This window comes from Corvus moneduloides, chromosome W (assembly GCF_009650955.1).
Source record: "Corvus moneduloides isolate bCorMon1 chromosome W, bCorMon1.pri, whole genome shotgun sequence".
Taxonomy (NCBI): Eukaryota; Metazoa; Chordata; class Aves; order Passeriformes; family Corvidae; genus Corvus; species Corvus moneduloides.
The window spans coordinates 8,200,421-8,222,141 of NC_045510.1; the positions used below are offsets into that span (position 1 = coordinate 8,200,421).

Genomic DNA, 21,721 nt, shown 5'->3' on the forward strand with positions numbered 1-21,721 from the left:
TTATTTATTTTGCTTCTGTGAGGTAAAAATTAGGAGAAAGCAAAGCAGGCACAAAACTTAAAAGAATATAAAGAAGTTTATTAACAGACTTAAAAGAAAGAAAAAAAAAATCAGACTAAACCTTCAGAACACTTTCCTCCCCCCACCTTTCTCCCTTCCCCCACTGACAACGTAAAAAGACAACCCTTGAGATTTTCAATCAGTTTACCACCTCTATAATATTCTTTTTCAGTTCACTTAGGGAGAGGAGTCTCTCTTGCTCATGCTATGGAGACATCTCCACAAGAAACAGTTCTCTCATGGCTTCAATGTCACAGCGAGACAGCCGCCTGGGTTGATTCTCTGCTCGCACGTGAAAGCCCCTTCCCTTGACGTACAGCTTCCCCACAACTGTTTTCGAGGGTCCAATCTTGAGCTACTGGGGTACCATTTTAAGGATGAGCTGTTCAGAAACAAAGGTTCTCTTCACCTATCTCTGGGAGCACTTTCATCTCTAGGAATAGAGGTCTTCTCCTTCCTTGGGAGCAAGGGTCCTCATCAAATTACAGCTACTGTCATTTGCTTATTTCAGCACAAGTACTTTTGCTCATAATTACAGTTTGAATGCTCCAACCCCCCATGTTTTCATGAAATTATAACGCGTACTCTGATATATCATAGTCCATCACCATAGCTTTACAACAGAATTTCAGCTTCTAAGCTTGAAGCATCTCCTCTTTCTCCTTCCTCAGGGTTTCAGCTCTTCCTTCTTCACTGACTTTGGTGTCTTTATGGCGTTTTCTTCACGTGCCTTCACCTTCCCTCTTCCTCTGACTCAGGAGAGGATTGATATCTGCAGGCTTCATCTGTTCTGGAGGAAACTTACAGCACTAAAAAAGGGTTAATCTCACCCGGGACTTGCAGCTGGAGTTCACTTATCGCTGTTGGTCACATGATCTTTGCCGGACAGCGGGGCATCTTTGGCCGAACTAGGGGGAGGGGGTGGGGAGCCCCTGCACGGAGCAGGGCTGGGGGGGGGGGGGGGCCGCGGATGTAACAGGGCCGTGCCATGGCCGACCTGGCCGGGCCGAGCAAGGCCCGGCCCGGCCCCTCTGGGCCGCCTGCAGGCCCCCCCCGCTACCTGTCCGAAAGCCGGAAGACAAGAGAGCTTTCCTGGGCTCTGTTCATTCTTAAATGTGGATCACAGATGCGTGTCAAGCTTCTTAAGTGGCTTAAAAAAGTTGCCAATATTCAAACTAGCCAGTTGATAGGTTCTGTCAGGTCATAGAGGAAGCTGTAAGCACCTCTTTGCAAGAGAATCACTTCCGTGACTGATGGAGCCTTCTTTACTAAAAAACCAAACTATGCTAAACCATGACACAAGGTTAACCCACCATGTAATATTAGTCCATGCTGGAAGGCAGGTAGTAATAGTTACTCTAGTGTTACAATTTGCCATCATAAAGCAAATGCTTTCTTCTCAGAAGTATGTCTTGTATTGTGCTATTTTGACTATTGTTAATTTTGCAGAGTAAGGATAACCAGAGGGGAGTGAGGAAAATCCTTTCATCTACAAAAGAATTTTATGATATGCATCTGGAGATTGTATTACTGGTGGCAATACTTGATCCATGATTATATAAATATCTTTCAATTAGGGTTAGGAAGCATGAAGTAGAAGTTTCCTTTAAAAATCATCTAGCAACACAGTATTATTGTGTATTGGCTTGGAATGGCCTGGTTTTAGGTAGCAGGGGGGGCCACAAAGATGGCTCCTGTGAGGAAGCTGCTGGAAGCTTTCCACCATGTCCAGCAGAGCCAATGGCTGATGGCTCTGAAGATGGACATGTTGCTGGGCAAAACTGGGCCAATGAGAGAGGTTGGTAATGCCTCTGTGATGACATATTTAAGAAGAAATCAAAACAAAGTCTCAAGATTTTGGATTCTAGTCAGAGAAGAGGAGGAGACGAGAACATGTGAGGGAAAACAACATGGTGACACCAAGGTCAGTGAAGAAGGAGGGGGAGGAGGTGCTCCAGACGCCAGAGCTGAGATTCCTCTCCAGGCCGTGGTGAAGACCATGGTGAAGCAGGCTGTCCCCCTGCAGCCCATGGGTCCACATGGGATGCAGAGATCCACCCGCAGCCTGCGGGGGAGGTGCCCATGCCGGAGCAGGTGGATGCCTGGAGGAGGCTGTGATCCAGTGGAGAGAGAGAGCCCTTGCTTCCAGGCTGGAGCAGCCTGTCCTTGGAGGACTGCACCCCATGGAAAGAGAGACCCACAATGCAGCAGTTTTGGGAGGACTGTTTGCCCGTGGGAGGGGCTCACGCTTCAGCAGGTGCGGTGTGGCTGCTGTTCGTGAGAGTGGACCCACGCCGGGGAAGTTCACGGAGAACTGTCTCCCATAGGAGGGACCCCACGGCCTCACAGGGGAAGACTCCTCTCCCAGAGCAGCAGAAGGAAATCTCGGTGATGAACTGACCAAACCCCCATGCCCTGTCTCCCCGTGCTGTCGGTGGGAAGGAGGGAGGGGCTGGAGGGTTAAGGTGTTCTAAGGGCTTGTTTTACTTCTCATTATCCTCCTCTGATTCTGTTAGTAATAAATTCACTTTGCAACTTGAGCCGTTTCACCCTTGAAGTGTTTCTCCTGGTCCTTATCTCACTCATGAAGCGTTTGTTAATTTTTTCTTTTTTCCTTTTCCCTCCTCTGCCCAGCTGTGGCAGGAGAGGGTGAGCGAGTGGCTCTCGTGGGTGCCTGGAGTTGGGCCAGTGTCAAACCACAACATATTACCAAAAATTCAGTAAAATAAAAAAACTCCTTAACACCTGTCACGATCCGCTAATACAAGCGAGGGTCATGATGGTTTGTTTATAGATCTCAGAGTGCAAAAGGACGCATTCATAGATTCTGTTGTTCCCAAGGCATTTAAAACACAATATCAGTTCTTTGTTGGAACAATTCCACACCTCTAGGCATCTTTCTTTATCAGCACAGAAATCTGTGCCCCAGTGTCAATCAGAAAAGTTACAGGTGCCCGTTTAGGGCCTGTAATAGCTGTGATCATTATATCTCCTGTTTTATTTTTAGTGAGCATTCTCAGGTATACCCATGCTCCATTTCTTCGCCCACTGACAAGAGACGGAGGGTCTAGTTTCCCTGGTTTTGAGGAAGAAGCTGTTTTGGCTCATTGCCTGGACTTTGAGGGAGAGGTTGCTTTGGCTCACTGCCCAGATTCTGAAGGAGGAGGGGTGCACTGGGTTGAATTGACAGATTCAGTAGAACGGGTTTTCGGCAGTGCCAGTTAGACACTACCTTAATTTATCAAGGGGTAAGCCATCCATCACATCTCTGGGGACCCCCTTTTTGATACCTAATAACCACCAATGCTGATGGTTAGAGATCTGTTTTACATTCTCTGGCTTTTCGCTATGAGGAGCCCTAATGTACCTGACATCTTTTGTTTTTTCTGATTTTTCGTCTGGGATTTTTATAGGTCCATATTTTCTACTGTAATTAATCCGATCTTCTGCAACCTCACTCCATGTCCAAACTTTGAGATCACCGGCAGGTGAATTCGATTGTGAACCTGACGGCTGAGAGGGGGTTGAATATGGTGTAAACCCAGGATCGGTAGATCCAGTTTGGTCTCTCGAATTTCCAAGGAATCTATCCAGCCTCTCTACGGGACCTACAGCTGCTATGGTTTTTTGAAGGACAATTGCTGTAGGTTTGAGTGATTCTGGAAGGCCTCGAATTAAAGGGGTCATCAGTTCAGGCTTCACAGGTAATTGCATCGGGGATTCATATCCAGGAGTCAATTTCCTTTCATGTATCATTTGCAGGCAGGCGGCTTTGTGGATGCTTTCTAGAAGTTGTTCAGGGGTACCAACTATAGCTAAAGGGTCTCCCCTTTCTAAAGGATTGAGTCCCCTGGCCCAGAAAGCTGCGCGCTGAGTCAGGGACCATGTGTTACGTTTGTCTCCTGTTGTTAAGAAAACTCCATGTCCCCAGTATCCACTGGCCTCCTGTTCAGTTAATTGAATTTGGTCTCCTCCAGTGAGAGACACTCGGAAGACATATTCCATCTCAGATTCATGGGGGAGCCGCCCATACTCTTTTTTTAACTTAGCCAATTCAGTAGCAGTGTATGGTATTTGTTTAGTGGTGATATGCGGTTCAAAATCTTCATCATTGATATAATTATATTCTGCTTTAATCAGAGGTCTCATACGAGAGCAGCAGTTTTCCCCACAATTTTTCACTAGCACTAGTTCTTTCTGGGGGTATATTTGGTTAATGTGAGGAGTTTCCTTTCCCTCTGTCTCTTTTGGTGAGTCATCATTCTTTGAATTCTTAAAATGTTCCTCTTTTAAAGCAGCCTGAAGCAAATGATTTTCATTCCTTTCTTCATCTAATTGTTTCTGTAAAATTTCCACTAGGTTTTGAAGGGAATCTATGATTGCTTTCTCTTCACTACACCGCTTAAAGTGGTGATCTATAGCTGCCATAAGGCATGCTCCTAAAACAGAGCAGATTATGGTTTTATTTTGGCCAAATTTGAATTTTGTCTCATGTTGTAAAGAACATACTCTATCAGTCACATTATCCAAATTAAACCAGTTATTTTGAGCCCATTCTTCCCCTCCCGGAGAGGGCCGGGCATTATATTTTGCTAGCAGAGCATAAAATGCAGCTTTATCTTTTGCACTAGGGTTTTCAGTCATTTTATGAAGGGATCAAAACCACGACAGGGAGGTAAAACTTAATTACACACTGCGACACACACAGCTTCGCTGTGTCTCCCTTCGCTTCCCTGGGTGGGTGAAGAGACCAAAATCTGCCTGGGAGGTACTCCTTAAGTTACTTATGGTTGTCTCTTCGCTACACCAAGCAGTCCAAATTCACACACACACACCCCAAAATGGTTCCCCCTTTTACACTAAGAGATCTTTTGTGAAAATCTGAAGACAGAGCCCTCAGTTGAGTATGGGGTGCTTTTCACCCAGGCGTGTGCAGTTTGCGGGAAATTCGAGTCACCCCCCCTTGCGTTCTAGACACCGCTCACCCTTTTCGGGGTGTCAGGCTAGGTGCGGCTGGAGCGAAATGTCCTTCCCCTATTACAGACTACACACAACCTTGCAACCCCTTCTGTCTGTCAGAGATCCTGTCCGTGACGCCAGTTTAATGTCACGATCCGCTAATACAAGTGAGGGTCGTGATGGTTCGTTTATAGATCTCAGAGTGCAAAAGGACACAAGGGATTTCAGTTTTAATCAGAACAGTGCACCTTTATTAAGTGCCCACAACACAGTAATGAGATAGAGGAGAGAAAGAGAGAGATAAAGAAAACAAAGTAAAAGAGTAGAGAGGAAGAAGGGGGGGGGGATAGCTACCAACGGATGAGATGAAGTCCTCGTGGCCTTCTGCCAATAGATTCGCCTTCTTTCCATGGGGAGATCTCATCTCAGTTATCTCAGAAAGTCCCTTTATAGTCCTTTTCAGAAGCGAGGGGCAACTGGCCAAGACCATATCTATGTTTCGTAATAACATTACAAAACTAGAAGCTAGCACTATCACAGGTGCATACCAAGCATTCCTTTTATAGGCCGTACTGCCTGCCATGGTTTGTGGCCTAGCAGCGTTAGCGCGTTTACTTCTGACATGAGTTTAGCAGTGCTCTCACTTCTGCTTTCTAGCTGTATCTTCATATCTCCCTCTTTCTTCCCCAAGAGGTGGGGAAATCTACAGCCATTGTTATGAGGCCCGTTGCTTTGGGAAACAGATACAGGACAGGTCATTCCTTTTCACTTCAGCGCAGTCCTTCCCGCCTGGGCAGCAAGAACGGTGCAGTCCATTGTGACCTGCACTAGTTTCAGGAATGCGTACCAGTTCCCAGCGGGCACACCTGCAGGCAACACTTGACAGACACCCCACCTCAGCCAGGCCAGGACTCCTGTGTTCAGTCTCTGTCCTTGGCGATGATCGTGAGGCAGATGAGGGATCTTCGGACCGTCTCTTACAATACCAATGTAGCATTAAGAAGCAGGCATTCTTTACTTGGCCAGATGCATGAGGGGATAGCTCCTCCCAAAGCTGTGCATGCTGAGTACAGGGAAGTTTCTGTTTATATACTGTATTCCACATACATATTCATTGATTGTATGAGACTAAACATACATAGGATAATCATTTCCTCAAAATCACTAACATATTTCCCCTCCCCTTTACGCATGCATTCTTCTGTCCTGGGGGTCTCTCTGGTGGTCCCGGGTGGTTTGGGACCCCAATGCTCCAGTCGACCTGGCTGAGTTGGCAGGGCACTGGGGCTGGTGAACTTCCAGTTCTCCTTGTTACACAACGGGCATTGTGCAGTTCCATAGGCCAGTGGTTTTGGTAGAACAAGCATTGTGTTAGCTCACCAGGTGTTGACAATTTATTATCTGGTAACATCCCCCCTTTGAGGCTTGTGAAGCTTGTCTTCTTTTTAAGCCTTCATAAGCCTCACCTTTTTTTTACTAGCATCATATACCTTTTTAAGGCAAGTATCATAATCGCAATTATTACTATGATTACAATTATACTTTGCAGAAGTGAGGCCAACCAATCAGTTAAAGAAAATCCAAATTCTTTAAATATTTTATTTAACTAGGTATTTTCTAATTCTGTCCTTAATTCTCTGCTAGGTGCAGCAACCAATTTTTATCCTATCTGATCATCCAATTTAGCAGTCACATTTGGAATGTTCACACAAGTATTATTGTTTAAATTCAACTAACCACATACTCCACATTCATGTAACAGTAATAGGTCTAAAGCTAATCTGTTTTGTAAGGTCCCACGTGTGTTCCCAAATTTTGGTCAAATTGTTGACTAAAGTTCCACGCAGAACTGGATTTTCTGCAGAGATTGGTGTTGGCAAACAACCTGTTATAGAAGTTACATTCTGTAATTTGTCAAGATCTTGCACTAACTTTATATTCCCTTAGAAATTAAGAATATAGTTTCTATTATTATTATAAATATGCAATGATTTATAATTTTCATCTAGATCAAATAAAAAATATTCCCCTAGAAAAATCATATTCTCTACCTAAAACAATAGGATTTATATATATACATACATATATATATATATATGATTGGTGTTAGTCAGTCTTGTTCCTGCTGTGTTTAATGTGTTTTACCCACGTGTAATGAACTCAGGGTTCAATTCCTTCCACTTTGAGTGCAATGTAGGTTACCAGGGGGACTTGATATGGTCCCTTTCACTTCTCCTGGATTGGTCCAAAACTCCAGGTTCTGATGCACACCATATCTTCTGGTTTGAAAGGATGTACATGCAAGTCTAGTCCCAATGATTTGTTGATAACAATGTACCTTTTAAAACTTAAAAGGTTAAATTTTAGTACTATTATATGAATTTCAGCAAAAGTTTGAGGCTTCCTTTGCCTTGTTGGTGCGACATGGGAAAGCTTCTGGCCATCCAGTAAAGTACCAAAATACCAAAATATGCCAGTCCCCATTCTGCCCGGGCAGTTCTGCAAAATCAATTTGCTAATAATCACCTGGTGAATTTTTCTGTTTTACTAGTCTTGGAGGTGGCCTCCTTCCTTCCTTGAGATTATTTTGCAAAACAAATTACTTATTTTTCAATAACCTGTGGGAGACAGAGGAGTAGAAACTCCTGCAATTAAAGGAGGTTTTGATTTACAACCCTGGAAGAGGCTAGGTCTGGCTTAATTGACAGAGATTTATAGATCTTAAGCAAAAGGATCACAAGCCTGTGTTTCTATAGTTATAGGTAAATGGGTGTTTTTGGTGAAGGGTTTTAAATATAATAATGTGATTTTATATAGTTTAAGTTAAGAATTCAGATGTTATAATAGAAGTCTCTGTGTGGATGTGACATGACAAGCTATTGGTTAAGACACAACCGCACTGCAGTGAAAAGTAGCACAGGTGATAGGTCATAAATCCAAAACAAAGTGTCGTTTTAAGTGCCTATTGGATTAGAAAGTTATAAATTACAATGTAACTCTAAATCTTGTGACTATCCGCCATTATTCGGAGGTATTGCAAATCTTACACTTCGAGACTGATGCATTTTGTTATTTTAAGCAATAAATCCAATTAGTCGCATAGTACCATCTCTCCTAATTAATTAATCCGACGAATGGAGCACACTATTTCAACAATAACCGATCTATTAATTTCTGTCATCTTCATGCTTGCTATATTCCTTTGTAAACTAATTACCATATTCTGTATTTCTTAATGTGTTTCCTGATGTTTTAGTTCTGTTATCTTATACATTAATTTGGAGGTGCAATTACCTGCCCACATGAGTTTACCAGTCAACTGTTGGGATTTTCCATAGCTTCCAATGATGGAGCTGACTGCCTGTCCTGATTTGGTTTTTGTTCTAGGACATTCAACTTTTTATTAGGTATTAGTGCAAGGATACCTTTTTCAGCAACCTCTTTAGCTGTTTTGTCAGCTAATTGATTCCCTGTATTGACTGGGGAGCCTCCAAACTTTTGGGCTTTACAAGGGCATCACAGCCACTTTTTTTCAGCTTTTGCACACTCTGTAGCAGATGACTAATTTCTTCTTTGTACTTCATAGGAGACCTCTGTGCTGATAACAATCCCATTTCCTTCCATATGGTTTCATTGGTGTGCACCTTTTTTCCTTCGGTGATTTCTAGCACTCAGTGTAAGGTCATTCATGCTGCTTTTTGTACTGATGTGTTAAAAGGTAAAGCCTGGGCTTATATTACCTGAGTCGAGGTTCCCACTGCATACCCAGCTACCTGTAAGGTGCTGCTCCCACCTGTGTCCAGGTCCAGTTCCGAGTCCTGGATGGGATTGCTCTTGAGATCTGGTCTGCCAGAACACACTTGTTCAATGGTTACCAGGCAGTCATGGTACAAAGGTCTCTGGGCTTCTTCTGAACCTTGGAGAAACATGGCTGGGGTTTAAAGTAGTGGTTACCTTAAGCTCAACATTGTCCTGCTCCAATTAAACAACCTGGTGCAATGTTTTCTTTTTTTGTTCCAAAAACCATCTATTACCATGTGGGGTACATATCAGCTTTTGTGCTTCTCTGCAGCTACCACTGCTCTCAGGTATTTGGGTCATTCTTCACTTGTATTGTCCAATTGTTTGGACAGGCTGCTTCCATGACCTCAAACACTGTCCAGTATTCCTAGTGCCAGGTGCATCCTTTCTTGCACAGATAACTCAAATGGTTTGGTTAAGTGTGAGAGTCCCAATGCAGGGGCTGTTATTAAGGTTCTTTTAGGGCTTCAAAGGCCCTCTGACTCTCAGGAGTCCATACCAAGTATTTTCGGTGGAGGACCATGGAAGGGTTTTGCCAGTACCCCATAACTGGCAATCCATAACCGACACCATCCAGGCATACCTAAGGCAGCTTGTAGTCCTTGGCTCCGGAGTCTGGAAACAGCTTCTTTTCAGCTTCTTCCCAAGCTTCTTTTTTCCTGCAAGATCTCAAAACCAAGATATATTACTGCTTCTTTGTCTATTTGTGCCATATTCTTTGACACCCTGTATCCAGATTGTCCCAAGAAATTTAACAGACGCAGTAGTATTGAGGCACTTACTTTCAGTCTTGAATGCTGGCAGAATACTTTCCAATTTTTTTTTAAATTTTTTTTTATTTTCACAATTCATGTTAGCTGCACCTTCCACCCAGTGTTTGGATTCCCCCACTGAAAAGCAAACAATTTTTAAATTATCTAAGTGAAGAGGTATTACAGAAAAAGGTATCCTTAGGATCGAGCACCATGAACCATTTGTATTCCCTTTTATATGCTGTCAAGAGTTGTTGGGGTCCCTCCCCCTGCCATGGAGCCCTGGGAGAGGGGCCCTGGGGGGGGAGACACGGGGTTTCCCTGCCCCTGCTCAGATTCATTCCCCATTGGTTGGTTTGGGTTCCCTGATAACGCCAAGGACCCTCGGGTCCCGTGACTGCGGAGTTCCTGAGCTGAGCCCCGGCCATGCGGCTGGAGAAATAAACATCTCTGAAACATCTACCACGAATCTGTCCATATATACTTCGTTTCCACGGGACTCCTGGTTTGAAATATACTTGTTGCAGTAATCCCCGCTGCGACAAAGAGTGTGTACAGATTAGCTACTACTGGATGAATATCAGGTACTTTTTATTAATGGCCCTTAAATCTTGTACTAATCTATAACTGGTAATATTGATGTGTTATACTCTGAATCACATTCTTTCAATAACCCATATGCTAAAAAATTTTTATAAGTTTTTTCTAACTTTTTTCTTGCCTCACACTTAATAGGATATTGTTTTTGCTTTTCCAGTCTGGCTTCAGGTTTGAGAGTCATCCTCACCGGTCTGCCCACCTTTGATCATCCAGGCTTCTCAGTTGCCCATACCAACAGGGTTACAGCATTCTTTGCCTCCTCTGGGATTTCTTCCAACTCTTCTGATTCCTGTAACATAAAAATCTTTGCCTTGACAGCTTTTGATTCTGGTATTTGAATTTGTATTTCTCCATCCCAGAAAGTTATTTGAACATCCAATTTTCCCAATAAATCTCTCCCCAACAAGGGGATTGGGCATTCAGGCATATACAAATTGGTGTTTCCTCCACTGTTTTATTAATTTAAATAGTAGTAGTTGTAAAAAGAGGCCAGTTCTCTTTCCTGTTTGTTGCACCCACAAAGTTTACAGGTTTCGAGCTAAGTTTTCCTCTGCATGTATTCAGTATTGAATAAGTTGTTCCTGTATCAATTTAAAAAATTTACCTTTTCATTCCCAGCAATAATGTAACCAGGGCTCAGCTGGGATGATTCCCCTGGTTCCTTCAGGGGGGTTTTTCATTTTCACTTAAGGTCTTAAGCTTGCTGACTTGAAGAGCCTGGTTTAGGTTCTTTGTTCGATTTCCCCTAGCTTGGGGACACTCCCTTTTCCAATGGCCCCTTTCTTTACAAATTGCCAAATACACTTCAGCTAATGACTATCACAACAGAAATTGCAAAATACACTTCAGCCACAAATTATCACAATACAAATTGCTATATATACACTTCAGCCACTAATTAATACAAGTTACCAAAGTATACTTTAGCCACCAATTATTATAACATTCAACCAATTGTTTTGGGGGGGAGGGCTGAGTCCTAATTATGGTTTCAAATACTTTAGCAATTCTATCCGAATCTTCCTGATAAACTTCTGCCACCTTTCTCCAAGACATTAAATACATTATTAAAAACAGGATTACTGGACCATAATTCCTGACCGCCTGCCAGAGGGGACCCATCAGAACTTCCTCAATCTCTCCCCAAAAATCTCTTTGCTGCCTTCTAGTGCATCCTGCAAATGGACCAAAATCTTCCTACAAAACAACATTAATTGCAATATGGTATTATACTGTAAGGTTCCATCCTTAGGCCACTTCTCTTGATCTTCCAGCATGTAAAGTGACCACCATTGATTACAAAATTCTATAAGCTTTTCACGTGTGAGGGGATCACTCCCAATTTGTTTCCAGTGTTTCAAGATACATCCCAGTGGTGACACCTGTGATACCCCTTTCGAGGTTTTGTTTCCCATTATAACCAATTACCTTTTAGGAGCTCCTTAGAAGGGACTCTAACCCTTCCTGTTTCCCACCTTAGGTACCCTTAAACCAAATCCTGCATAGCTTTTGCTGTGCCTTACAGGCAGGTTAACAGTTAACACCTTTAAAGTAAAGTAAAGAATGCCTTTATCTTGCCAGGGGTCTTGCTACTATTTTCTTCGGAGCGGGGATCAAAGGTTCTCCCCAAGAATCCCTCGGTGTCAGCTGGAGGTCCTGCAGTCCCTCGGATAAGTTAAAATTCAGGAGTGTGTGCCATCTGGGTCTCCAAAACTGTTACCAAAAATTCAGTAAAATAAAAAAACTCCTTAACACCAATGTAGCATTAAGAAGCAGGCATTCTTTACTCGGCCGCATGCATGATGGGATAGCTCCTCCCAAAGCTGTGCATGCTGAGTACAGGGAAGTTTCTGTTTATATACTGTATTCCACATACATATTCATTGATTGTATGAGACTAAACATACATAGGATAATCATTTCCTCAAAATCACTAACATATTTCCCCTCCCCTTTACGCATGCATTCTTCTGTCCTGGGGGGTCTCTCTGGTGGTCCCGGGTGGTTTGGGACCCCAATGCTCCAGTCGACCTGGCTGAGTTGGCAGGGCACTGGGGCTGGTGAACTTCCAGTTCTCCTTGTTACACAACAGGCATTGTGCAGCTCCATAGGCCAGTGGCTTTGGTAGAACAAGCATTGTGTTAGCTCACCAGGTGTTGACAATTTATTATCTGGTAACATTATGTTTAGTCAGTTATGAATATAATATTTCTTTTAAGATGCTTTCCATCTCAGTGTTCTATTTGGGAGTCAAAGCCTTCTGTTTCTATATGCTTCATAAATCCTATCAGTTTTCCTTCCTTAAATAGCATGTTTTGTTTTCCACACAGACCTATGATCAAGGGATTGAATTAATCTGTCAAAAACAAGAAGAGTTTGTGAGGAGCTCCATAGAATCCAAATTGAATCTAGCAGAAGCCCAGCAGAAACTTGGTAGTTTAGCACTGCATAATTCAGAATCCATGGATCAGGAATATGCCAAAGCACAGACTGAAGCTTCAGAACTGAGACAAAGTGAAGAAGAATGGAGGAGAAAAGAAGAAGCCCTAATAGAGAGAGAAAGACAGAATCTATGGAATACAGATTCTTTTAGTAAGGAGGTATTTAATAAGGTATGACATATAAATGTGTATGAACACAATTATAAGCCTTTTATATTTCATTTATTTCTCATCTTGAGTGTTTTCTATATCTAGTGTAGTGCTTACTGTAATGTGTTGAATGTTTTTCTTTTTTTGCGCTTTTAAAGGCGACATGCTGCACTGATATCACAAATATGTGTGACACTTCTCCTTTAATTGGGAATCAGAAATTTTATTTGTCCCTTATAGCAACTTCTGCCAAAACCAAGGATGAACAATTGTTCTTCACATGAAATTTGCTTCTTTGTTATGCCAAATTCTCACATTTGAAACATGCACAATTGACCTCTGAGAACACGAATTTCTTAATAAAGATTATTTTAGCACAGACTGTCTTCATGGTAAATTCCAGTTTTGTTTTCAGCACTTAATTTGAATATGAACCATTAATGCATCATTTTTCATAATTCCACTGAGCTTCATCGGGGCTAGACAGTATAGATGTTTTTCATCATTTATAGATCAGTAGGTTCCTACTAGTGTGTAGAACTTTGAGATAGATTATTGCTTAGAAGAAGAATATGATAAGTAGTTTTTCACCCTATTATTAATTATACAAGCTATGTTTTGGTAAATAACCTTCATAGGTACAATTAAGTGTTGGCTACATATGTGTTTGCTGGGCTATGCTTAAAACTAGAACATTACACTTTAGATAGTAATGAATTAAAATAATCCTGTAGTTCAAAAAGGTATATGTGGAGATTCTATGATAGTTTTTTCTCATCTTTAGAGTTTTATTAGTCAATATAAAAGAAAAGAAGTAGAAGATGAAGATATATCTAAATCATTTATACAGAAGCATGAACAAAAGATTAGATACTTTGGTAAGTATGTTGCTTCCAATATTTCACAGTTTAACCTCCTGTAGAATTTGTGTAGGTCTATTTTTTTTTTTAATTATTTTTATTATTCAAAATGGGTGTTTACAAATGAAGCATCTGTCGAGTAGAGTATCTAGATTCTCGTTTCTCAGGACAGGAGATGTAGTATTATAACAACCATTTCAAAGTAAAGGAAACTAAATCACAGAAGTCTTTTGGTTCCTATGATCAATGAAAACTTCTTGTGTCAATATAGAACTGAAAAAAATTTTCAAGTCATGAAAATTAAAATTCTAGCAACTTCTTCTGCTGTTCCATGGGAAATGATAGGGGCATTAGTGGAGATGCAATTCCTGCATGTAAAAGTACCTGGGATTGTCTACCTGCCTCCTATAAGTAGCTGGAGTTTTACTGTCTCATAATCCATGAGGAGGATGAATGATAAAAGGTAAATATCTGCAAAACAGCTGTTAAGACTATGTAGAGATGCAACCACTTTTAATTTTAAAGATATATTTATATGAGTGATAGAAGGGTAAAACTTTGTATCTAGTACTGGCAAGCAGTGAAATATCACTAATATATATTTTAGGGCAATTAACTCATGTGAGGGACAATAGGGGGGCAAAAAAAGGTGATCTCAATGCTTGAATTTTGAATTCTAACTTTCAACCTGCAGCTCTTTCCATTAAGGTAGTTTCATGCTACTTACTACAATTCAGTCTTCCAGTTAACTTTCAACCACTGAGTTGGGTCTCCTGTTTTGACCTTAATGCTTGAACTTGGTTATAAAAATAGCTTTGTATTTCCTAAAAGATGGCAAACCATGTCAGAAGCATATTAATTTTAGACTATGATTATGCTTTCATTTCTATTTGTCTTACTTGCAAGCACTTTGAGAACTTTTCTGTCAAAATCACTGAGTGTAAATCCATCAACTTAGGTATGCTATCAAATTCTTAACAAATATGTGTAGATACTACTTTGTTACAATGTCTGAAAACCATTTACAATTAACTTGTTTTTAACACTGCCAGAGATACTAAAATATACTTAGCTGCTACTGTTAAGGTCTTATTCTTATTATATCTTTACAGTTTGAGCATACCTGATTGGCAATGCTCTTTCAGCATTGTGTGGTGTTTTAAAAACCAAAAAAAATGAGTTCAGTTTGATTAGTATGCAGTTCTTCTGAGGTAACAATGAAGAGTGAAGGAGATTGTAGTAGTATGTAAATTTCAATAATGTCCTCACTGCATTAAATTGTTGAAATATTGAATGTATTAATTCATGTTGATGTTTGTTTTTTTTAATTAGGTATGCTGGGCAGATGGGATGACAGTCAAAGATTTTTGTCTGACCACCCATATCTTGTATGTGAAGAGACAGCTAAATATCTCATCTTATGGTGTTTTCATCTAGAAGCTGAACAGGTACTAGGAAGAACTTTAAACTGCTTAAAAGTATGCAGCTTCCCACTTACACTACAGAAAAGCTGTCCAGATTGATGAGCCAATTTAATTACCCTTTTCCATGTCTTCCCAAAATGAAGGAAGCCTCAAAAACACATTGCTACATTAGATCTAGTCTCAGCTAATTAAGTCTCTTTGCTTCTGTCAGTATCAGTTCTTTCCTCTTTAGGAATCAAATGCAAAGATGTTGCTGAATTTTAGATAGAGTTATACTTTTAAAGATATTTTCTGTAATTATGTACTTTCTCTTCAGAAAAGAGCTCTGATGGAACAAATAGCACACCAAGCACTTGTGATGCAGTTTATTATAGAAATGGCCAGAAGTTGTAATGTGGATCCAAGAGGCTGTTTTCGTCTATTCTTCCAAAAAGCCAAAGTAAGTCAGAATTTGTATATCACTGAGAAAAACTCTTGATACCCTTACAAGGGATCCATGTTCTGAAGGAGGTTGGAGGTTAAATGTTACTGACTGAATCAAGCAAATAGGGAAGTGTTGTTTTGTCGGCAGTTCATTCTAGGATGAATGTTTTGTGTAATTCTGATCTTGAGAATGGAAGTTCCATGGATTATTGTTAGGCCAGAGGGAAAGCAGAACACAGCGTGGGAACTACAGGAGTGTGGAATAATGAAGCGCCACCTAAATTACATTGGTAAATGTGAATGTGTCTAAGGACTGAGTGTCCTATTTTGCTTGTCATTGTGCCTCTATGCAGTTCATGGCATGGCCCAATTTGGAGTCTGTTTCTCTTCAGTCAGTGATAGTTAGCTCTGAAATGCTGAGAGAGGGAGAGATGTGAGAAGACTGAAGCTGTGGTTTGATTCAGGTTCTATATTAAATTATACAAGACTGAAGAATCAAGTCATGCTGATCTTAATGCTGCCCTAAGGACTTAAGTTGACACTCACTTTGATTCATGCTTTGCTTTTGAAGTGAGTGCTGCCATGAGTACCTTTTCTCTTAAGGGTATTGGCTTCTGAGGTAGAATAAAGGAAGGGTTAAAATTATATTTGTTTTGTTCTTGCATGTTCTCAGATGAATGAATAACTCAGTTCCTATACTAATCAAATGCCAAAGTCTCTCTTTAAAACAAAGCAAACAAACAAAAACCATCATACCTGAATCTTCTTTTTAAGCTGACTGGTGCTAATATTGTTATTGATTTGTCCAAACCATTATCCTTCAATGAGTATAATATGCATTACTGCAGGACTTCTTTTTAGCAGTATGTATGCTTACAACTAGAAGTAAATCTGGCTAAGATGAAAAATATTTCACTCCTCTCTTTACAGGCAGGGGAAGAAGGCTACTTGGAAGCTTTTAAAACTGAACTTGAAGCATTCAAATCAAGAGTGAGAATCTGTTCACAGTCTCAAGGCTTTCAAGCTATGTCAGTAGAGAATTCCAGTGTCTATACTGGTATTGTAGAAGGACTGGAGTCTTTGTCACAGGTAGACTTTTTATTTCCAAAAATGAATATAAAAACTGTATTAGGAATAAATTTTTGCTACACTCTTGAGAAGATGTACTTTTTGATATCTAGGAATAGGTCTCTATACCTGGAGCACTGTTAGTTCTAGTGTGCACTATTATCAGTATGGGAGAGAGATTGTTTCTGAAAGCTCTCACAATTTATAGTGTCAAAAGGCATACATTAGTTCAGTGCCCTTGAATAATTGTGCTAAATAGAAAACTGCATCATTAACCTCTTCAGGTACTAGAATTAAATATACTTTGTATCACAGGAGGTGAAATGAGCTTTCAACTGCAAATTACTAATCCCATTAATGGAAATATGCAGGTAATTAAATCTAAGGAAAATTTACACTGTTATGATATTTCCCCCTTGTTTTTATCTTTATCTTGGAATACTGGGGTGTTTGGTTTCAGTGTTAGTGATGTTCACATCTTGGGCTGAAAAGAAAATTTTAAAAGCTTTTAAAAGCTGGATGTTAGGGAAGGAGACACAATTTAAAGTACTTTGAAATAAATTTGCTCAAGGTACCTGTTTGGTAAGATCTGGTAACAGAACCCTGAGAAAATGCACAATAAGGTCATAGTATGCTAGCTAAATTTAAAGAAGCTTCTGATGTTCACATGATAATACTGTCTAGGGTTTTATTTAAGATATTATATTTTATTACAAAATTATCTCATCTTAACACAGACAAAATAGCTTGACTTAATTCTCTGTAAGTGTATGCATGTATTGAGATTAAGCTTTCAATTCTTCATTTGTTGCAGAATGCAAATGATCTACAAGGTTGCATAAACAGAAGTTTCTGCAATTTAAATTCAATGCTACAAAAAGATGAAGAACCCAAAATGATGGACACAGTATAGCACTGTTAAGACTGAGGCAAAGTACTCATTTTTTATTACAAAGAAAAAAATGTGGCTATTTTCTTGACACATTTTTATGGGTATTGCACTTTATTTTTGGTGCTTTGAGCATGGAGGGGATTTGGAGGGAGAGTAATCCAGAAATGCTTGTAATAATGTTTGAAAATGTGCTGCTAGGTTTTTGGTTGTCTATGAAGAAGGTTCTCATTGCCAAACATGAAACTGGATGAGTTTTATGCTACTAAATTCACCTTTTATGATTTTGGGAATTAAAGTATGAAAAAGAAATTGCTCAAATACAATGTTTACAATAAGTGATAGATTTCCAGTAGAAACTGCTATTGTTATTAGATATGGCTATGTCTTATTCTATGAATATTGGAAATCACAATTATACTTCTGCTATATTCCTGGTATAGCTCTTAAATCTGCTTTTATCATTAATAGCAATTAATTTGTATGACATCAGTACTGCAGATCTGGATGGCATCAATGAAAACGCTAGCTGTCTACTTTTTCTAAGAGGATTTAAATGTTACATTTTGCTTTCATAAAAACATTGTTTGGTGTTCTCCCCCAACAATTGCTTACATATGATCTTTGGGTTGTATGGTCACTGAGAAACTTTTTTTTTTTTTAGTCTAAATTCACTAAATTCTTAAACTTTTTTTTAAAGCTAGATCTGTAATGGAGTGAAAAACATTTGATAAAGAGAACAAAAGGGGACCTTCAGGTACAGTGGGTAGGATGAGACTCTACTTTCAACAAAAAGCTTGATTACAGTCAGGAGCCAAGCACTTGTAAGTCAGGTTTTGGCAGGAATTTCATACACTGCTAAACTAAAGTTCTTTTATTAAGTGAATGTTTTCTGAAATTACCAAGTACTGAGAAACAGGAAGATCTTTAAAAGCCTTCCATTTTAGAATCTTACTTCCAAATGCTATTCCCAGAACAAGTCTGGTGTCAGAGCCTCTGCAATTCAAAATTTCTACCAAACTTTTCAAACTTGCTGCTTCTGTAGCAACTCTGTCCATAAACATGTACTCTGTAGCTGAGCTATTTCAAGGGAGAGTCTGTACCTCAAATGTCAATGTAAATGTTTGCTTCACGTGTTTTTACAGGAGCCTCTTATTCGTATGTTAATTTAGCCAGATCTTCTATTGTTTACTTGGCCCTCTGCTGCATTGCTCTGACCACACACAGGGTTTGGAATGCATTTTAGAGTAATAGTTTCACTAACCCAAGTAAATGAATTGGTATAACTAGCTAGTTCTTATAGAGCCTCCACACAGTTGTTGACACAGGCAAACTAGCTGTTATACAACACTAGCCTTTTTTTCTTGTAGACTCTAAGTTTGATTTAGTGAAGTCTGTCTGTTGTAGTATACAGTGGGATAAGTATTAGTAAAAAATGAGCAATAGATCAGCTGATGGAAGCCCCTTTCTTGGCCCTAGTACTACTGTCTAGAAGACTTGTGTTTTATCCTCAGGTTATTTGCTGTTCGGTTTAGCTATTGGGCAGACAAAGGACTCAAGGAAACAACAAACTGCATCCAGGATGTGAGCAAAAGAGGTTGTTTATAGACACAAACCCAGAATCTATATGGAACCAATTATAGTAATTGAATTAGATCCTTTCTTACACTCCTGATAGCAGGACCCCCAAGGTGATGGCATCAGATAGATCTCTCTTCTGGTATACAGCATGCTGCATAGGCCTGTCTGTATCGAGACACAAGCTGATAGGTGCTTCCCCACTTTTACTCCATCATGTGCTGTTTTTATGTCCCTTCCTTATACAGAGCAAACTAGCATTAAACATGTTGCTAGACCTTTGTCCAAGACCACTAAGTCCTTGTGATAACAAATATCTTATGTGTTTTCCCTACATGTGCTAAGGCAGCAGCTGTCTCAGCTGCAAGCTGCAGATAATGAACTATATTTCTCTACTATTAAACTCAGTTAAATATTTCACAGACATTCCAGAAAGGAAGAGAACACAACAGGGCTTAACTTTCATTATTATAGGATCATAGTAAAATTCCAGTTGGAAGGGACCTCAAGAGGTCTTTAGTCCAATCTCCTGCTCAAAGCAAGGTCATCTAGGGGTTAGACCAGGTTGCTCAGGACTTTATCCAGTCTGGTGTTAAAAGCCTCCAAGGATGGGGACTGCACAACTTCTCTGGACACCTTGATCCCATGCTTGACCATCCTCACACTGAAAAAGTTTCTCCTATCCAGTCAGGGCCTCTCTTGTTTCCACTTATGCCCGTTGTCTCCCATTCTTCTACCATGCACCACTGTGAAGGGCCTAGCTCTGTCTTGATAGCCTCCTTGTAGGTACTGAAAGACTACTGTTAGGCCTTTTCTTCTTCAGGCTGAAAAAGATCAGATCCCTCAGTGTCTCCTCATACAGCATGTGCTCCTGGCCCCTGATAATCTCAGTGGCCCTCCACTAGACATGCTCCAGCTGATCAATGTTTTTCCTGCATTGTACTGTGCCCAAAACAGTATTCCAGATATGGTGTAATGAGTGCTAAGTGAAGGGGGATAATCACTTTCCTTTATCTAATGGCTACGCTACTGCTAATATAGCCAAGGATGCTACTGACCACCTTTGCTGCCAGGGCACGCTGCTGGCTAATGTTAAGCTTACTGTCTATCAAGAGTTCCCAAGTCCTTTTCAGCACAGCTGCTCCCCAGCTGGGCAGGCATCAGCCTGTATCTTTGTAAGGGGTTCTTCCTTTCCAGGTGCAAGACTAGGTGCTTGTTCTTACAATCATAGAATCATAGAATCATTAAGGTTGGAAAAGATCTCCAAGGTCATTGAATCCAACCGTTAACCTATCACTGCCATTTTCAGCACTAAACCATGTCCTTAAGTGCAGGTTTTTTAACAATTCTAGGGCAGCCTGTTCCAATGCCTGACCACCCTTTAAGTGAAGAAATTTTTCCTAATATCCAATCTAAACCTTCCCTGGCAGAACTTAAAGCTAGGTCCTGTCACTTGTTACCTAAGAGAAGAGACTGACACCCACTTCACTAGAAGCCCCTTTCAGGTAGTTGTAGAAACCAATAAGATCTCCCCTGAGCCTCCTTTTCTCCAGACTAAACAACCCTGGTTCCCTCAGTCACTCCTCATAACACTTGTGCTCCAGACCCTTCACCAGCTTCATTGCCCTTCTCTGGACTCACTCCAGCACTTCAATGTCTTTCTTGGAGTGAGGGCCCCAAAACTGAACACAGGATTCAAGGTGCATCCTCAGCAGTGCCAAGTACATGGGGATGATCACTTCCCTAGTCCTGCTGGCCACAGTATTTCTGATACAGGCCTGGATGCCATTGGCTTTCTTGGCCACCTGGGCACATGCTGGTTCATGTTCAGCTGACTGTTGACTAGCACCCCCAGGTCCTTTTCCACCAAGCAGCTTTCCAGCTACTCTTCCTCAAGCCTGTAGCATTGCAGTTCAACAACTCTTGTTGAATTATATGAGGTTCCCATGACCCCATTCCCCCAGCCTGTCTAGGTCTCTCTGAACAGCAGCCCTGTCCTTAAGTTCCCACTAGGATTACCACTCTCAGGTGATGCCATACCAACACTTGGCTTACCTACTGCAATCCTGTTGGTATCCCTTTCCCTCACTATGTTGGTTTGAACCATGCATACCTCTGTCATAGTTTAACCCCAGCTGTCAACTAAGTACTATGCAGCCATTCGCTCACTCCCTTCTCCCCCTGTGGGATGAGGAGGAAAATCAGAAAAAAGTAAAAACTTATGGGTTAAAAACAGTTTAATAATTGAAACAAAGTAAAATATAAATAGTAATAATGCTGACGCTAATAATAACAACAATAATAATAATAGTAATGAAAAGGAGAGAGAGGAGAATAAAATGCGAGAACAAACAAGTGATACTCATCAGCCACTGACCGATGCCCAGCCTGTCTCTGAGCAGCAATCGGCTTCTTCTGGCTAACTCTCCCCAGTTTATATACTGAGCATGATGTTCTGTGGTACAGAATATCCCTTTGGCCAGTTCGGGTCATCTGTCCCAGCTCTGCTCCCTCCCAGCTTCTTGTGCAGCTCCTCCCCGGCAGAGCATGAGACACTGAAAAACCCTTGACTCAGGACAAGCACTGCTCAGCAACAACCAAAACATCCGTGTGTTATCAGCATTATTCCCATACTGAATCCAAAACACAGCACTGTACCAGCTACTGAGAAGAAATGAATTCTATTCCAGCTGAAACCAGGACAACCCATCATAAT

The 21,721-nt window shown here is 40.7% G+C and overlaps 1 protein-coding gene across 1 annotated transcript in view; it reads left to right on the plus strand.

The window, feature by feature from the left end:
* LOC116437364 (hsp90 co-chaperone Cdc37-like 1) overlaps window positions 1–17,451 on the plus strand; it is a 28,466-nt gene extending 11,015 nt beyond the window's left edge. Inside the window, exons 3-8 of the mRNA XM_032095034.1 lie at window positions 12,503–12,784; window positions 13,548–13,641; window positions 14,956–15,071; window positions 15,364–15,486; window positions 16,401–16,559; window positions 17,353–17,451. Coding sequence (XP_031950925.1) covers window positions 12,503–12,784; window positions 13,548–13,641; window positions 14,956–15,071; window positions 15,364–15,486; window positions 16,401–16,559; window positions 17,353–17,451 — 873 coding nt within the window. The remainder of the gene's footprint in view (window positions 1–12,502; window positions 12,785–13,547; window positions 13,642–14,955; window positions 15,072–15,363; window positions 15,487–16,400; window positions 16,560–17,352) is intronic.
* Window positions 17,452–21,721: the final 4,270 nt, after the last annotated feature.